General features: G+C 44.0%; 1 protein-coding gene across 3 annotated transcripts in view; it reads left to right on the top strand.

Moving 5' to 3' along the window:
- Positions 1-19,524, top strand: part of KIFAP3 (kinesin associated protein 3) — a 687,730-nt gene that overhangs the window by 48,584 nt on the left and 619,622 nt on the right. For all 3 annotated transcript variants that reach the window (XM_073558012.1, XM_073558011.1, XM_073558010.1), the window contains exon 2: positions 6,880-7,011. In XM_073558012.1, the coding sequence (XP_073414113.1) occupies positions 6,880-7,011 (132 nt within the window). The remainder of the gene's footprint in view (positions 1-6,879; positions 7,012-19,524) is intronic.

Genomic DNA, 19,524 nt, shown 5'->3' with positions numbered 1-19,524 from the left:
TTTTGAATACCTTTTTACCTTTTAAATACCCTGTATTTAACCTTTTTTTTAAACATATTTCGCCGCAGAAAGAAATGACAGACAACCAGTGTAAACAATAATTTAACTTTTATTTAAAATATTTTTTTTTTGTAAACTGTTTTTAAAGTTAAAAAAACTTTTTTAATAAAGGTTTGAAACCAACTGGGCATTTTTATTACAAAACACATCATAAATCTGTGTAGTGTGGGGTGGAAATACTGCTGGAGGGGCTGCGGGACACTTCGACAATGGGAGTGTGGAGAGAGGACTGGGATCGTGGTGGGGAAGGAACAGTTAGAGGTGATGGTGTGGAAAAAGCTACAGAATGGGTGGACATGTGGGAGGCAGAAGAGGTGGTGGGCGGTGGAGTGGAGGGTTGGGCAGGGACTGTAGGAGCAGATGATGTTGATGGAAAGTTGTATGGGGAAGGAGTTTGGTACGGGGAAGGAGTTTGGTACGGGGAAGGAGTTTGGTACGGGGAAGGAGTTTGGTACGGGGCAGGTTGCTGGAAGTGGGGAGATGTCTGGTACTGGGGAGGTTGCTGGTACTGGGGAGGTTGCTGGTACTGGGGAGGTTGCTGGTATGTAATAGGAGGGGGAGGATGGAAAGTGGCTGGAGGGGGTGCAGATGTAATAGGAGGGGGAGGATGGAAAGTGGCTGGAGGGGGTGCAGATGTAATAGGAGGGGGAGGATGGAAAGTGGCTGGAGGGGGTGCAGATGTAATAGGAGGGGGAGGATGGAAAGTGGCTAGAGGGGGTGCAGGTGGAGGAACTACAGTGGTGGGAGGTGGAGGTTGGGAGGTAACCTGCTGTAGAGCACCGTGGCACGAATGCATTACATGCATCTGCTGGGTAGGAGATAGTGTTGCCATGCGCTCCACAACAGACCTGAAAAAGGTGTGGTTTGGCGAAGATCTTGCTTCTGAAAGCATGGTTTGCAGAAGTGTCTTCACCTCCAGAATGCTGGAGTTGATCTGCTGAAAGCCTGCGGAGATTTGCTCTGACAAGACTTTTAGACAGTTCTGGAAAGATGCATTCAGATGCAAGAACTCTGGCGCATAAGTCTTTTCCTGACCCCTCTGCCGCTGCCGCCCAGTACCCGCAGGTGTACTAGAGGTGGCAGGGGCAGAAGGGTGGGGTAAAGGGAAAGCGATCTCCTCACCAGCAGCTTCATGTAATGTAGGCGGCCACGATGCTCCTGTGCTGGTGGATGGGACAGATGGGTCGAATGTGTGGGAAGGCTGGGAAGGTGCAGATGTACCGGGGCGGTCGAAGTGTCCCTCGGTGACGGTCTCCTCAGGGATCGCCTCAGAAGGGTCCAATCGTGCAGGCTCCCGAGTGCTGCTCACCGTGCTGTGGAATAAAGAGAAAAAAAAACGATTAAAAAAGTGACATGGTATGGCCCTGGCTGAAAAAAAAAAAGTTACATCTAAACATTTTTTTGTCACATGTGGTGTGTAATATTTACCTTCTGGTGAGCATTGTCTCCCGGAGGAACGACAGGGCTCGTGCGTACTTGTACTTGCTCCTGCGTCCTCCAGATCCACTCGGGGCCCGCATCTCTTTATTGAACTCCTTCTTAAAACGATCCCTCACAGACCGCCACCGCTTCACAATTCTCTCCCCTGAAACGAGAAAGGACAAAGTGGTTAGTATACAACATCAGTGTTTCCCAAACTCCAGTCCTCATGGTCCCCAGGGGTCATGTTTTCAGGATTTCCAAAGTAAATAGAAATCCTGAACACATGATCCGTGGGGACCACGAGGACTGGAGTTCGGGAAAAACTGGTTTAAATCAAGCAACCGGTACTGTATATACTTACGCTCTTTAATCTGGGCCCGAGCTTCGAGGTCCTCCCAGCGGTCCACAAGGAGCGAACAGATTTCCTCCCAGAGTCGTCGGGTAACGATAAGGTCAGCGTGGCGGCGGTCAGCCATATTCCAGAGCGGCTCCCTTTCTCTGACGAGATCGATGAGGCGGTCCACATCAATCCCTCCATCCTCACCGTCAGAGTTGGGAGCACGCTGTGAAGGCTGTTAAAGAAAAAGACAAAAATAACATAATTAGCCTCCACAAAAGAAATGAAATAAAAAGTGCAAAAAAAACAAAGCAAAAATATTTATACTTACACGCTGGTGACCGCCGCGTTGCTGTCGCCGACGACCCCGGGAGGCACTGCAAGGACCTCTTGGCCGAGCACCAGATTAGGAAGACTAGAGAAGAAAACAAAAAATGTTATGTCTTTCGATGTAGGCATTTGTTTGCTGTGTGTGGTCTGCAGAACATTGTTTTCTATGTGTTGTGTGTAGTGTGATGTTGTATTTCTGCGTTTGATGCAAAAAACTTACCAATTGTGAGCCCTCTCCAAGTGTCTGTCCACCCCTTCCTTCTTCTTCTGGGAGCTCCTCTTCATCTTGTGATTCCTGTTTTGAAATAAAAGGCAATGAATAGACATATATTCCAGAGATGATGGATTTTGGAAATAAAAACTTACCGTCAAACGCTGACGATGCGAGGGAGGGCTCCCAGAAGAAGATGTGCTGTCTTCCTCATGGCCAGACTCCATGGCTGTGGGTGGTGTTCCTGCTGCTGCCATTGCTGCTGCTGCTGCTGCATCTATTGGGCGGCTGTTGAATAAAGAGAAACAAAGGGCCAATGAATATCTTGATATTCCATAGCCCTAGTTTGGAGGAATGGGGGATTTGATAATTACCGTCTCTCATCTGCTGCTGGACTCCCCTCCCGTTGTTCAGCATGCTGCTCCATTTGGGGTGGTGCTGATGGTGCTGCTGCTGCAGATGTCTGCTGCCTTCTCCTGCTCCTGGTTCTTGGCTTGGGTGGCATGTTGGGTGTGGCTGAGGGTCACACTGTCTTGCTTTTATATATGTCTTGTGGGCAGAGCTACTGAGCATGCTCAGACCAAAAAAAACGGATCCGGCTATCGCCGGATCAGGCGCATTGCGGCGCTCATAGGCTTTCATTGTATGAAAAAGCCGGATCCGGCGTGTCAGGCTTTTTCGCCGGAGACAAAAAACGTTACAGTGGCCGTTTTTTCCAGATGCCGGATCGCGTCACATTGCCGGATCCGGCGAAAATTGGATGAAACGCATGGCCATCCGGCTCGATCCGGCTCTAATGCAAGTCAATGGGGGGGAAACCGGATCCGGCATTGCATTTCGCCGGATCCGGTTTCTGTCAAAAGCGCCGGATCGCGCCTGACGGCGAAAACCTGATGTGTGAAAGAGGCCTTAGAGGTATATGATGGCTGGGTAACACTGCTGGCACTTGCCATTTGTGGGGCAAGCTCAGTCCCTGCTTCATATACCTACACCCACTCTGTCACAATAGTACATCATTGGGTGGGGAGGAGTAACATTTTGGCTTGGAGTCATCTCTGGACTATCTGACTCTAATTTGCAGAATTATTTCACTTTCAGTTTAATGATTTACTTTGTTTACATTTTATATGCTCTCTGCAATGTTTTTTTTTGTGTGTCTGTGTATTTTACCCTTTTATGTGCACGAGCCCTAAAGTTCGGTTCACACTATATTTTCCACTGTACGGAACTGAAAGATTGGAGTTCATTTCAACCCAACTTTTATCACCAGACAGTGTAAAATAACTAATGGACATTCAGTGTTTACAGGGACAAATAATATAGTAACATACATAGTTATTAAGGTTGAAGGAAGACTGTAAGGCTATGTGCACACGCTGCTGATTGGGGTGCGGATTTGGCCGCTCGGATTTTGTAAAATACGCAGGTAAATCTGCAGGTCAAAAGACCTGCGGTTTTACCTGCAGATTGCTCTGCGGTTTTGCCCTGCGGTTTTTCATCTCAGTGGAGGAGATGGCAAACCGCAGCGGAATCCGCAGAAAGAATTGACATGTCAAATCCGCTGCGGAACCGCAGCAGAATCCGCAGCGTGTGCACACACCCTTAGTCCAACAAGTTCAACCCATATCCTGTCCTAACTTGCCCTAACATGTTGATCCAGAGGAAGACAAAAAAAACCCATGTGGCAAACAGCAAGCTTCACATTGGGGGAAAAAAAATTCCTTCCCGACTCCACATACGGCAATCAGACTAGTTCCCTGGATCAAAGCAATATCAAGGAAACTAGTGTATATACCCTGTAATATTATACTTTTCAAGAAAGGCATCCAGTCCCTTCTTAAATTTTAGTAGGGAATCACTCATTACAACCTCATACGGCAGAGAGTTCCATAGTCTCACTGCTCTTACAGTAAAGAATCTGCTGTGATTATGCTTAAACCTTCTTTCCTCCAGACGTAGAGGATGCCCCCTTGTTCCCGTCACAGGTCTAAGAGTAAAAAGATCATTAGAAAGGTCTTTGTACTGTCCCCACATATATTTATACATTGTAATAAGATCACCCCTAAGCCTTCGTTTTTCCAAACTAAATAACCCCAAGTGTAATAACCTGTCTTGGTATTGCAGACCCCCCCCAGTTCCCTAATAACCTTGGGCGCTCTTCTCTGCACCCGCTCCAGTTCAGCTATGTCTTTCTTATACACCGGAGAACTGCACACAGTATTCTAAGTGTGGTTGCACTAGTGACTTGTATAGAGGTAAAATTATGTTCTCCTCATGAGTATCTATGCCTCTTTTAATGCATCCCATTATTTTATTTGCCTTTGTAACAGCTGCCTGACACTGGCCACTAAATGTGAGTTTGTCGTCCACCCATACACCCAGGTCTTTTTCAGTGACAGTTTTGCCCGGTTTTTTACAATTAAGCACATAATTATACATCTTATTTGCTCTATCCAAGTGCATGACCCTATATTTATCCCTATTAAAGCGCATTTGCCATTTATCAGCCCAAGCTTCTAGTTTACATAAATCCTCCTGTAATATAAAATTGTCCTCCTCTGTATTGATTACCCTGCAGAGTTTAGCGTCATCTGCAAATATTGAATTTCTACTCTATGCCCCCTACAAGGTCATTAATAAATGTTAAAAAGAAGCGGGCCCAATACTGACCCCTGTGGTCCCCCACTGCTAACTGTGACCCAGTCCGAGTGTGCTCCATTAATAACCACCCTTTGCTTCTGATCCCTGAGCCAGCTCTTAACCCACTTACACATATTTTCCCCTATCCCCATTGTTCTCATTTTATGTATCAACCTTTTGTGTGGCACCGTATCAAAAGCTTTTGAAAAGTCCATGTACACCACGTCCACTGCATTCCCTTGGTCCAGTCCGGAACTTACCTCTTCATAAAAGCTTATCAGATTAGTCTGACAGGAACGGTCCCTCGTAAACCCATGTTGATATTGGGTCATGAGGTTGTTCTTCAGATACTCCAGTATAGTATCTCTTAGAAAACCCTCCAGGATTTACCCACAGTAGAGGTTAAACTCACTGGCCTATAATTTCCAAGTTCAGTTTTTGTCCCCTTTTTGAATATTGGCATCACATTTGATATACGCCTGTCCTGTGGTACAGACCCTGTTATTATGGAATCTTTAAAGATTAAAAATAATGGTCTATCTATGACTGTACTTAATTCCTGCAGTATTCGGGGGTGTATCCCATCCGGGTTCGGGGATTTGTCAATTTTAGTGATTTTTAGACACCGCCGTACTTCCTGCTGGGTTAAGCAGGTGACATTTAATGGAGAATTTTTTTTATCACTGATCTTGTTATCCGTCACAGGATTTTCTTGTGTAAATGCTGTCGAACAAAAGTAATTACCGTACATACTCGTGTATACCCCCCCACACACCCCCAATTTTGCCACAAAAAACTGGGAAAGCTTACTGACTCGAGTATAAGCCTATGGTGGAAAATGCAGCAGCTACTGGTAAATTTCAAAAATAATAGATGCCAATAAAAGTAAAATTTAATTGAGACCTCAGTAGGTTAAATGTTTTTGAATACCCATATTGAGTCAGGAGCCCCAAACAATTCTCCATACAGTTCATGACGGGCCCCATAAGATGCTCCATACAAAATATGCGGAGCTGGGAATCTTGGGCATGAGAGCCGCAGAGAACTACTGCGCATGCCCAACATTCCCAGCTCCGTAGTGTGAATAAATCATAAGCGACTGCAGGGCGGGATCTCTGGCCACGCGATATGAAGGCTGGGATGTGATCTGAGAGCACAGGCACATCGGGCAGCGCTAACTGCGCATGCCCATGAAGCTATAGTACAGCGCAGGCGCCAGCATTTCAAAAGAACACTGAGGAGGCGGCGCCAAATACTGAAGAAAGAAATGACTGATGGATGTGAGGCATCTGTCAGAGGGGGAAAGACCTGCCCCCTGTCAAAATTCAGGTATTTTTGAACAATTTTAAAAATGATTACTTCTGCGGTGGAAGGGACGCTAAGTAAAAGAGCCACCTTGACAGAATGCAGCATTAGTGCTGCACAAGATGGCTTTTACTTAAAAACGCCTGGGGGGAGTGACAGGTTCCCTTGAAAGAATATCTTGGGATTATTTTTACTTTCTCTGGCAATGAATCTCTGTCTCAGTCTTTGCTGCCTTGATTTACTTTTTACAGAATTTATTTAATTTTCTGTATTTATTTAATGCCTCATCACTACCTACTTGCTTTAATTCTCTAAATGCTTTATTTTTATCTCTTATTGCGGCCCTTACAGCTCTATTTAGCCATAGTGGTTTCCTCCTATTTCTCGCATGTTTATTCCCATACGGTATTTATTGTGCACAGGTCCTATTCAGGATGCTAATAAACGTCTCCCATTTTCCTTGTGTACTTTTTTGTATCAGAATATCGTCCCAGTTTATTGCACTAACGATGTTTTACTGGGGGAAATTTTACTTTTTTTTGTATCCACGTTGAACCTTCTTCTTGTATTTTAGGAAAGTGAAAGGCGGCAACATTGATGTCCACCCAACAGAAAAAGCTCTTGTTGTTCACTATGAAGTGGAGGCCACAATCCTTGGAGAAATGGGAGATCCAATGCTTGGGGAGAGAAAGGAGTGTCAGAAAATGTAAGTTCTAATATGAAGTCTCTGGTTCATGCAGGTGCATTTATGAAGAAAGGTTATCACAATTTAAAAGGAATCTGAAACCAGGTTTTTGATATGTAAGCTGAGAGCAGCAACATGCAGGGGCAGAGATCCTTATTCCAGTGAGGTATCATATACTAGACTTCTTGCTGCAGTTTTGATAAAATAACTATTTTATCTGCAGCAGATCTAGCAGTTCTCTAATGTAGAGTGTATAACCCCACCCACACCACTGATTGGTAGATTTCTGTATGTGTGCATAGGCAGAAATAATTTGCCAACCAGTGGTGGGAGGTGGGTTTATACAGAGCTCATGAATATGAGGGATAAAGTGGCAGCAGATTTTCTAGTGATCTCTTGCTCATAAAACAGTAATTTTAATGACACCTACAACAAACAGCTCAGTATGTGATACATCAATAGAAGCGGGCTTTCTGTCTTTACATTATGCTGCACAAGGTGAGATGGCAAAAGCTTGGTGTCAGATTCCTTTTAAAGAGCTAGTTCCACAATTGAAAGTTAATTTGTTGAAATCTTATGGATTGCTGGCTCTCCAGCTTCTTGAATGCATCAGAGGTGAGCATTCTCAACCTCTGCTCCCTTCATTCTCTATGGCTAGGGTGAGGAACCTTTTTTCTGCCCGGGGCAATTTATAAATTTCTACCATCAATTCGGATGCTATACAATATTATCAACTTGAAAATTACCCTGCTGTATGTGGTCAACTCGCCCCTAATGTGACGGCTTCTGTTTCATGCAGCGATGTTAGGTGATTGATGGTGTTGCTATTCGTTACTGCTTTTTCATATTGTCGTTCTGGAGCACAAATGACTGCAATAAGTTTTGTAAAGAACTTGCAGCAGTAAGTCATACCAAACACAGATGTATATTTTCCTGGGATGGCAGCCATGCACAAAGTGGAAAGGTGAGCTGAAAAAGACTTTTTCATTTACTTATACAGATTTATATTACACTGCAGATCTCACAGTATACAATTAATCACTGCTCATACTACATTTAGAGAACTCAAGCAGTGGGAGATCTACTTTATACATTACATAGGAAACACGGAGACTGCTCTATATGCATCACATAGGAGACACAGAGACTGCTGCATTCCTAATTACCTATTCTTTTGCATGTTTGTCACTTAAATGTTTCAGATCACCAAACAACTTTAAATATTAGGCGCCTCTTCCGACAAGCCTACAACCTGCAATGCTCCTCAGCCTACTGAACCGCCGTACGACCAGCTCTACCCTCTCCTAGCTCCTAGTGTATCCTTACCCATTCCATGTAGACTGTGAACCCTCGCGGGCAGGGTCCTCTATCCATCTGTACTTGTCTATGCTTGTATTGCTCATGATTATTGCACTTGTCTGTGTGCACTTTTTCACATGTAAAGCGCCATGGAATGAATGGCGCTATAATAATCTCTATATATAAAAATGAATGTGTGTGTGTGTATCACCAACCAATCACGAAGCATCTTTCATTTCACCAGAGCTGTTCAAAAGAAGCTGAGCTGTGATTGGTTGCTATGACCAACACCTCAGCAGACACTGACATGGTGGGAGAAATACAGCATCCCTGGGAACATAAGCTCCCAGCCACTGTCTGCCCCCCTAAAAGGAGCAGAGAGCACATGACAGAAATCAATCTCCCCTCCCTGCCCATATCCCCATCACACATCCTCCATCCCGTAGGCACATCTTCCCTCTTAAAGGGATCATTGGTATTGGAAGTCAGAGCAAATCCATCCAGCGCTTTGGTTTTGACCCCAGGCCTCTCTTAAAGTGATCTCCGGTATGGAAGTTGGGACAGTTCCACTCAGCTCTGTGGTTCTGACCCCAGGGTCTCTTAAAGGGATCATTGGTATGGAATTTAGGGCAAATCCACTCTGTGCTTTGTTACTGACCCCAGGCCCTTCTTAAAGGGATCCCCGATATGGAAGTCAGGGCAATTGCCTTCAAATGCTCTGGTACTGACCCCAGGCTCTCTTAAAGGGATCTCCTGTATGGAAGTTAGGGCAAATCGCTCAGTGCTCTGATTCTGACCCCAGGGTTCTATTAAAGGGATCATTAATATGCAAGTCAGGGCAAATCCACTCAGCGCTCTGGTTCTGACCCAAGTCCCTTCTTAAAGGGATCCTCGATACGGAAGCGAGGGAAAATCCACTCTACGCTGTGGTACTGACCCCAGTCCTCTCTTAAAGGGATCTCCAGTATGGAAGTTAGGGTAAATCCCTCAGCGCTCTGATTCTCACCCCATGCTTCTATTAGAGAGATCATTGGTATGGAAGTCAGGGCAAATCCACTCAGTGCTCTGGTTCTGATGCCAGGCCTTTCTTAAAGGGATCCCCAGTATGGAAGTTAGGACCGTTCCACTCAGCGCTCTGGTTCTGACTCCAGGCTGACAGGATGATGTGGGATATTAGGAGTAGTAGTCCAGTGGCTCTGGCTGACTGGATGATGTGGGATATTATAGTGAATATGGCTATGCGAAACGGGCGAGGCTCTACACTCAGAGAGATTGTTATAACTAAAGGTACTGTCACACTAAACGATCGCACCAGCGATCACGACAACGACACGACCTGGGAGAGATCGTTAGAACATCGCTATATGATCGTTAGTTAGCTTCCAAACAGGAAGATCTCATAAACGACACATCAGCGATCAGCGATCTGTATAACGACCTCGGGGGTCGTTGGGACCTGTCAGACAGCATGTATTGTTAAAGACCCCGACCTAGATAGGCGTGATTGAGCGCATCATTTTCCAATCCCCTCAACCCAGATTGGTCATCACTATATGGCACGGTATGGCATGACTGTTGATGTCACAGCTCTCGCTTTGTGATTGGACGACAGAGTAATAAAGGACGACGCAATAGCGCTCCCATTCATTGTTCTCGAGCGCTGTGGTTACTTTATTGCGTCCTGCCAGCCTTCTGCGATTCATGACCTGAGATCCATTGTGTGGCGCAGCTGCGTTTTCCCTCGATTCATTGATTCCATCAGGATCTCCATACAGTCTTGTAAGGTAGGCACTTATTTTTATATTATTTTAACATTTTTTCGTGACATTAAAATTTTTGAATTGCATGTTATGTTTAATAATTATATTTATATCTGTTTAATAAACAGCAGCCTTGGTAGTTTTTCTTCATTACACCGCCCTCCGCTATCACATATCTATCTCGGACCTTTTTTTTTTCTGCCGCGCCCACCATTACTGTGTTGTTGGCCATCTCTGGAATTTTTTTTTTTGGGCCAGACATGTTATTTCTGCCGCGCCCACCATTGCAATCTCTTGCTAGCTTTGTTACTTGTTGTCTATCTCTGTGATTTTTTGGTGCATCAAATTTTGTTTCAGCCGCGCCCACCACCGCCATTTTATGCAGCTGTGTAAACTGTTCTTGTCCATCTAAATTTTTTTTTGTGGGGCAGGCAGCCATTTTAGTTTCAGTCGTGCCCACCTCCGCCATTTTATGATCCTAGGTGTGTTATAAGTTGTTGGTAATGTACGCATTTTAATTTATCATAACTTTTTAATAAAACAAATGTTTCTAGTAGTATTGTGCCATTTTAACATTATCCTTTCATTATTACAGATGGCTGATAAACACGAATTCCTGCGGGACTTCATAGAGATGTACCGCACGATGCCATGCTTATGGAGAATAAAGTCGGCTGATTATAGTAACCGACTTAAAAAGAAGGAGGCCTACCAAAAACTTGTCGAGCTTACAAAACAACATTACCCCAGTGAGCCAGCGGATGAAGCATCGGTTAAAAAAAAGGATTCAGGCCATACGCACAGTGTACCGAAAAGAAGTAAACAAAGTCGAGAATTCAAGCAAGTCAGGAGCGGGGTCGGAGGATGTTTATGTGCCGAAACTTTGGTACTTCGAACTTCTCTCTTTCACAAGGGACCAAGAAGTACCGAGAAAAATGGCATCTATCTTGGCACCTGACCCAGTGATCTAGCATGACTCCCCTGTCGGTGATGTAAGTACCTTAATTGTACAACTCATAGTAATGTACGTGGCCATTAGGAATAGAATTTATGAATAATTCAGGAAACATTGAGACAATAGCAGACGTTATCCCTTAACCTATCGATAATTGATCTAGCTTTACGTTAGATGCCTACCTTTTTGACATACCGTTGAAGGACATATAATAACCATTGATACAACCCCCTTTATCAAACTTGTAGCTGTATTTGGCTGTTACACTGTGAAGGTATATTTCTTTTGCTTGTGATGTAACATGTATTTTTTGTTCCCACAGGACACAGAACAGGCTGGCATTTCTACACCCGTAATCACGCCAGAGCAACACAGCTTCGCAACTACGGCGCAAGAGGAGGAAACAGAGACACCATCCCCATCTGCACCATCCGCCTCTGTGCCGAGGCAACTGACATTTTCCGGGCGCAAAAGGAAGGCCCCCACCTCGGAGACACCACAATTTATTGAACTGGCAAAAAAAGTTTTAACTACACCTCAGAACCTGACCGCCTTTGCGTTCTATGCAAATGAAAAACTACCAACACTAGACCCAGTTCAGCGTCTCCATGCAGAAAGGCTTATGCTACAAGTTTTGAGTGAAGCCGCAATGGGGAAACTTACAAACACAACAGCTTTCATGGACAGACGTCAGTACCCCCAAAACGATTGGCCGCAGAATCCTGAGACTCCAGAGCCTACAATGTGGAGGGAGCATCCGCCGAACCAAGGCCACGTTCCTGCACCTTTTTATTTAACTCCGCCTAGGCAACGTGCAAATGAAAAAGATCCCTATTTTTTACAATTGTAGTTGTGCAAATTTTTTTTTATAAAAATTTTGTTTTGTATATATTTTTAAATATTTTTAATGTTTCAAATTGTTAAAGTTTTTTTTAAATAAAAATGTTATATTTTACATGAATTGTGGTGTCGTTTTCTTGCCTTTGTTTGTTATTAGAACATTGTGGTTAACAACACTTAAAAGATGGCTGTGCACATGAACATTTTTTACTAAAAATAATATCCAGCCACGTATATCATCAGAAAATATAAAAATTTTAATTTCTGATATATTTTGAAACTGTTTTTTTTTACATCTTTTACAACTTCAGAAACAAGGGGGTTTAACAAAAAAACATAAACCTAAAAAAAAAAAAAAAAAATTTCCTGGCTACTGCCACCCTCTTGTACACCCGCCAAGAACCTCTCCAGCATCACTCCGTGTACGTCCATGGCTGCCAGAGTGACAGCCACATCCGCCGGTGAGATGCCAGCAGTGCCTGTGCTGTGAGTATTTCTGTGGATGAAAAGGCAAATGTAAACCTGGCAACTATAGAGACAGTAGAAACAAAAGGTACATGACTTTTGTTTTTATCCTTACGGTATTGGGTCGGAACAGTTCTTTCTGGGGAGGGGCTAATAGCCCACCCCGAAGCACTGGCACCAACGGCTATGAGAAAGAAAAAAAGGAAAATTTTGCACGGCAAGCCTTCATCCTTTCCAAAGACAAAAGTTTAAGAAGCCCTTTTTTTTTGTTATTTTATTTTTAAAAATAAATGTCTTTACTTACCGGATGGAGAGGCCACATCAATATCCTGGAGTGATGCTGGAGATGGGCTTGAAGTGGGCAAAGGGGTAGGTGGTGACCCTTCTTGATCCACCGTAGATGCTGGGGCTGTTTGATCATACTGCGATGGTGGGCTTGATGGTAATGGTGGTTCTACAGATAGGGAAAACAATCCATAGATATCTGCATGTTAAATGCTGTCTTTAATTGAAACCACAAAAAAAAAAAAAAAAAAATTGTTCTGTGAGATGTTACATCGTCACCGGTATTTGAATAAGAACACTTGAATAATAACAATAATTTATGTTATTCTCCACAGTGCAAGCTCATGTTTATTTTAAAGTAACAACAACAAAAAAAGGAAAATAATATTCAAAATTCATTTAACTTTCACTTCAGCACATTGCTATGTCCGAGCATAACCACATGGCATTTTGCAAACTGTTAACAATTGAACAGTTACCAAATGCTGAACGTGCAATCTGAGATATGAAGCGGTAACGCACACGTTAATAGACAACATACAACTTAAAAGAAATTTTTCTCATATCCTGTCAAAAACACTCACCCTCTTCAATTTGGTTGTCGGACCGGATGTTTGCTATGCGCTGGCTGGACCGGTAGCGCAGATCTGCAAGTTTTTTACGTATCTGCGTTGTACTGCGCTCGACGCCAAACCTGCGCATGAGGCCTCTTTTAATTTTTTTCAACACCCTCTTCTTATGAAGCATGCGCCGGACGTGTGTGGTGCAATGATAGTCCCTCGCGTCGACTTCCTATATTAAGAATCGAACCTCAGGCTCTCCCCAGGGTACAGAATGCCTGGAAGCCATATTGTTTTGAATATTTTTATCTAGGCCGCAATAACGCCGCCCACACATGCGTCATGACGTCACGGCGCACGGGTACGCAGATGCGTCATTGTTGTCCCGCGGCCTCTTTGAGAACGCACCAGAGATGCATATGCGTGGGCTTAACCTCATTTTTCCTTCTGCCCATTGCTCACACTGCTACAATCACACCACTTCTTTTGCCCTCCCCCCATAACTCCCCCCTCACATCATACTCCTCATTTGGAGTTATCCCCAGTACTGCCCCTCCCCATCTCAACCCTCTTGTTTTTTGCCTTCTCGATATTAATACCCCCTCCCCATCACACCTACGAATAAACACAACACAAAATTGGAAAGGTTTTTTTTTTTTTTATTAACACAAAGTTTTAAACAGGATAACCAAGCAATCTTTACATAACTATATCTGATGCTGCCAACTCACAGCACCAGGCCCGTTGAAGTATTGGCAGTACTTATCTCGGCTGGCCTTTGCATCGTCCTTGGGCCTGCCTTGATTGACAGGTCGAAGTCCTGCAATAGCGGGATCATTCTCACGCCATTCTCCGAGCACCACGTCACCATCGCTGTCTGAATCCATGAAGCCTGGCGGACTGTATGCTGCAGCATCGCGTTGTCGTAAAAAATTGTGCAGCACGCAACAGGCCAACACCACGGAGTCTATGGATTCCAGCTTCATGTTTATTGGAGTGTGGAAAATCCTGAAGCGGTTGGCCATGATGCCGAACGCATTCTCAACAACGCGGCGTGCCCTTGACAGTCTGTAATTAAAAATACGTCTTTCCTCCGTCAAAGTCTTTTGTGGGTACGGCTTCACAAGATGTGCATGAAGGGGGAATGCTTCATCGCCCACAAACACAAAGTTAAGAGTGGCGGTGGTGTCCATGTTGGTTGGCAAGTGCAGTTCAGAGTTATTCAAGCGTTCACCAAAAATAGTGTGTTCCAAAACGCCTCCGTCCGAAACCCTCCCGTTCATGCCAACATCAACGTTTATAAATTCATAATTGGCGTTCACAAGGGCCATGAGGATCACGCTGAAGTAGCCCTTGTAGTTATAGAAATAACTTCCGCTGTTGGCTGGTTGCGTGATGCGCACATGTTTGCCATCCAAGGCACCACCACAGTTAGGGAACTGCCAAATACGTTCAAAATCAAATGCAATTTTTTTCCATTCCGCCGCGGATTTAGGAAAAGGCTTGTAGCTCCGTATACTCTTGACGATGGCGTTGCATGTCTCTGGGATTAACACGCTGAGGAGTGATCGGGAAACAGCTGCTGAAAATTGCAAGTCTTTCATTGAACGTCCGGTTGCCAGGAATCGCAACGTGACAGCCAAACGTTCCTCTGCCGAAACAGCTGCACGCATCTGTGTATCCTGCCGTTCAATGAGTGGCCTCACACATTCCAGTAGGAGCTTAAATGAATCCTCCGACATCCGTAGATAATTGCGGAAAACCTGCGGATTCTTCTCCTGTAACTCCCTCACTAGATGCATGTGGGTGAATTTGGACCGCTGCTCAAGCCATTCTCTGGTCCACATGCGACGCTTTCGTTTGGAGCGCCTCTGTTCCGCCCGCGCCTCTTCTTGTCGATCTCCCTCCATCAGTAAAACTGCTGCCACAATCACACGCTCCGCGGTGGACATGTACAGTGGGGCAAAAAAGTATTTAGTCAGTCAGCAATAGTGCAAGTTCCACCACTTAAAAAGATGAGAGGCGTCTGTAATTTACATCATAGGTAGACCTCAACTATGGGAGACAAACTGAGAAAAAAAAATCCAGACAATCACATTGTCTGTTTTTTTTTCATTTTATTTGCATATTATGGTGGAAAATAAGTATTTGGTCAGAAACAAAATTTCATCTCAATACTTTGTGATATATCCTTTGTTGGCAATGACAGAGGTCAAACGTTTTCTGTAAGTCTTCACAAGGTTGCCACACACTGTTGTTGGTATGTTGGCCCATTCCTCCATGCAGATCTCCTCTAGAGCAGTGATGTTTTTGGCTTTTCGCTTGGCAACACAGACTTTCAACTCCCTCCAAAGGTTTTCTATAGGGTTGAGATCTGGAGACTGGCTAGGCCACTCCAGGACCTTGAAATGCTTCTTACGAAGCCACTCCTTCGTTGCCCTGGCGGTGTGCTTTGGATCATTGTCATGTTGAAAGACCCAGCCACGTTTCATATTCAATGCCCTTGCTGATGGAAGGAGGTTTGCACTCAAAATCTCACGATACATGGCCCCATTCATTCTTTCATGTACCCGGATCAGTCGTCCTGGCCCCTTTGCAGAGAAACAGCCCCAAAGCATGATGTTTCCACCACCATGCTTTACAGTAGGTATGGTGTTTGATGGATGCAACTCAGTATTCTTTTTCCTCCAAACACGACAAGTTGTGTTTCTACCAAACAGTTCCAGTTTGGTTTCATCAGACCATAGGACATTCTCCCAAAACTCCTCTGGATCATCCAAATGCTCTCTAGCAAACTTCAGACGGGCCCGGACATGTACAGGCTTAAGCAGTGGGACACGTCTGGCACTGCAGGATCTGAGTCCATGGTGGCGTAGTGTGTTACTTATGGTAGGCCTTGTTGCATTGGTCCCAGCTCTCTGCAGTTCATTCACTAGGTCCCCCCGCGTGGTTCTGGGATTTTTGCTCACCGCTCTTGTGATCATTCTGACCCCACGGGGTGGGATTTTGCGTGGAGCACCAGATCGAGGGAGATTATCAGTGGTCTTGTATGTCTTCCATTTTCTAATTATTGCTCCCACAGTTGATTTCTTCACTCCAAGCTGGTTGGCTATTGCAGATTCAGTCTTCCCAGCCTGGTGCAGGGCTACAATTTTGTTTCTGGTGTCCTTTGACAGCTCTTTGGTCTTCACCATAGTGGAGTTTGGAGTCAGACTGTTTGAAGGTGTGCACAGGTGTCTTTTTATACTGATAACAAGTTTAAACAGGTGCCATTACTACAGGTAATGAGTGGAGGAAAGAGGAGACTCTTAAAGAAGAAGTTACAGGTCTGTGAGAGACAGAAATCTTGATTTCTTGTTTCTGACCAAATACTTATTTTCCACCATAATATGCAAATAAAATGAAAAAAAAAACCAGACAATGTGATTTTCTGGATTTTTTTTTTCTCAGTTTGTCTCCCATAGTTGAGGTCTACCTATGATGTAAATTACAGACGCCTCTCATCTTTTTAAGTGGTGGAACTTGCACTATTGCTGACTGACTAAATACTTTTTTGCCCCACTGTATATTATTATGTGCAACCTGCCCGGTAAAAGGAATAGAAAAGTTATTTAGAAAGTTTTAAAAAAAAATGTTATAGAGGATCAAATATTACAAAAAGATTTACTCACAAAGCAACAAAAATCAAATAATAGATGCGGTGTGCACTGCTAAAAGAAAAAACAGTAGATATAACAAAGTGTATTAAGATTAAAATAGTGTAAAAAAGGGAAAAAAAAAATATCTACCTTGCTAAGGAAATCCACAAATCCAGATGGTAGAAATGCCAAAGATGAATCGCAGTTGTGACTCCGACAGAATCCAAAACCAGCCTCACACGATACTATCCTCAGCACGCACAAAGGACCAGAATGTAGGTGTAATCCAAGCGCGCTGGAACAATAGATGGGGACGCACTGTGACATTTTCATTTATAGCTGGGGTGATGTTGTGGCCACCAATCGGTGCTGAGGGGCGTTATTACAAATGAAACCTAGTCCCGCCTGCGCCACTGACATATGAGTCGCCAACGAAATCGCTCGTCGTTCATAAAAGGGGTCAAACACTACAATTCAGGCTCACCAGCGGGACGCCAACGATCAAAATACGGTCCTGAACGTTCGTGCACGATCAGCGACATCGCAGCGGAGGCCACGTCGCCACTACATGTCACACGCAGCGACATCGTCAGTGATGTCGCTGCTGCGTCATAAAATCGATGTCGCTTTAGCGATATCGCGAGCGATCTCGCTTAGTGTGACATACCCTTAACCGTAGTTAGTTACTATGCCCGGGCAGCGCCGGGCTCTTCAGTCTTCAGCTAGTGAATAATAAAAACATAACACAAGTAAATACAAAGTGCAGGTTTTAAACAAAGGTCTTTATTATTAGGGAAAAATAAATCCAAACCTACAGTGGCCTGTGTGAAAAAGTGATTACCCTCTAAACCTAATAAATGGGTTGGCCACCCTTGGCAGCACCAACTGTAATCAAGCTTTTGAAACAACTGGCAATGAGTCTCTTACAACACTCTGGAGGAATTGTGGCCCACTCATCTTTGCAGAATTGTTGTAATTCAGCCACATTGGAGGGTTTCCGAGCATCAACCGCCTTTTTAGGGTCATGCCATGATATCTAAATCTGATTAAGGTCAGGATTTTGACTAGGTCACTTCAAAGTGTTAATTTTGATTTTCTTAATCCATTCAAAGGTGGACTTACTAGTGTGTTTTGTATCATAGTCCTGCTGCTTAACCAAAGTGCTTTCCAGCTTAAGGTCATGAACAGATGGCCGGATATTCTTCTTTAGGATTTTTTGGTAGACAGCAGAATTCATGGTTCCAATTACCACAGCAAGTCTTCCAGGTTCTGAAGCAGCAAAACAACAGCGGACAACCAAATTACCACCACCATATTTTACTGTTGGTATGTTGTTTTTTTCTTGAACTGCTGTGTTCATTCTATGCTAGATGTAATGGGTAATACACTTCCAAAAAGGTCAACTTTTGTCTCGTCAGTCCAAAGAGTATTCTTCCAAAAGTCTTGGGGATCATCAAGGAGTATTCTTCCAAAAGTCTTGGGGATCATCAAGATGCTTTCTGGCAAAACTGAGACAAGCCTTTATGTTCCTATTGCTCAGCAGTGGTTTTGTCTTGGAACTCTGCCATGCAGGCCACTCTTGCCCAGTCTTTCTTATTGTGGAGCCATGAACACTGACCTTAACTGAGGCAAGTGAGGCCTGCAGTTCTTTGGAAGTTGTTGTGGGGTCTTTTGTAACCTTGTGGATGAGTTATCGTTGCTTTCTTGGGGTAAGTTTGGTTGGCCGGCCACTCCTGGGATTGGTTCACCACTGTTCCATGTTTTTGCCATTTGTCGATAATGGCTCTCGCTGTAGTTCGCTGAAGTCCAAAGTGTTATAAATAGCTTTATAACCTTTTCCAGACTGATAGATCTTCATTACTTTGTTTCTCATTTGTTCCAGAATTTCTTTGCATCGCTGTGTGATGTGCAGCTTTTGAGGATCTTTTGCTCTACTTCACATTGTCAGGCAGGTTCTGTTTAAGTGATTTCTTGATTGAGAACAGATGTGGCAGTAATGGCGCCTGGTTGTGGTTAGTGAAATTGAACTCAGCTTCCCAAAGATGCGATAAACCAGTTAATTTGTTTTAAGTTGTGTGTGGGGGGCAATTGCTTTTTCGCACAGGGCCTGTAGGTTTGGATTTATTTTTCCCTTAATAGTAAAGACCTTCATTTAACCCCTTAGTGACCGCTGGTATGCATTAAAACGGTATCCGCTAAGGATACTTATAACCCGATCAGTAATAAGGTTGTAGTGCCCCCCAGAGTCGGAAAATCTTGGGAGATTCTGCTACCGGGGGTAGCCAAGACCCTGGAGAACATGATCAGGGCCTGATCATGTGTTTGCAGTTTTTCAGTGAATAACGTTGTTCGGTTATTCGGCAATCACAAAAAAAAAAAAGTGCGCCCTCTGTTTCAATGATTTCTCTATCTTCTGATATGTTGATATACATGCCAGAGTAGAGAGAAATGATTCCCGCTGAGACCGCCTGGTACATGCACCATTCTTGAGCCCTCCTGATCCATCTCCTGGCTCGGAGTCATCTTCCTGAGAAAAAAAAAATAGCTAGCGCTTGCGCACTGCATCCGCCACAATCTACCAGCTGATACCCGGCGACAATGGGAAATTTTTCCTATTGGTTCCTTTTTGATCACAGTGATCAAAATAATAAAAAAAAAATAGTAAATCAATGAGCCACCCTGCATGTATTTACTCCATTCACTGCTAGCAAGCAGCCTGAATGGTAATGAAC

This window comes from Dendrobates tinctorius, unplaced genomic scaffold, assembly GCF_039654945.1.
Source record: "Dendrobates tinctorius isolate UK_male_01 unplaced genomic scaffold, ASM3965494v1 ptg000012l, whole genome shotgun sequence".
NCBI classification, from domain to species: domain Eukaryota; kingdom Metazoa; phylum Chordata; class Amphibia; order Anura; family Dendrobatidae; genus Dendrobates; species Dendrobates tinctorius.
The sequence above is the reverse complement of the archived record's forward strand: the minus strand, read 5'-3'. Positions and strand labels throughout refer to the sequence as shown.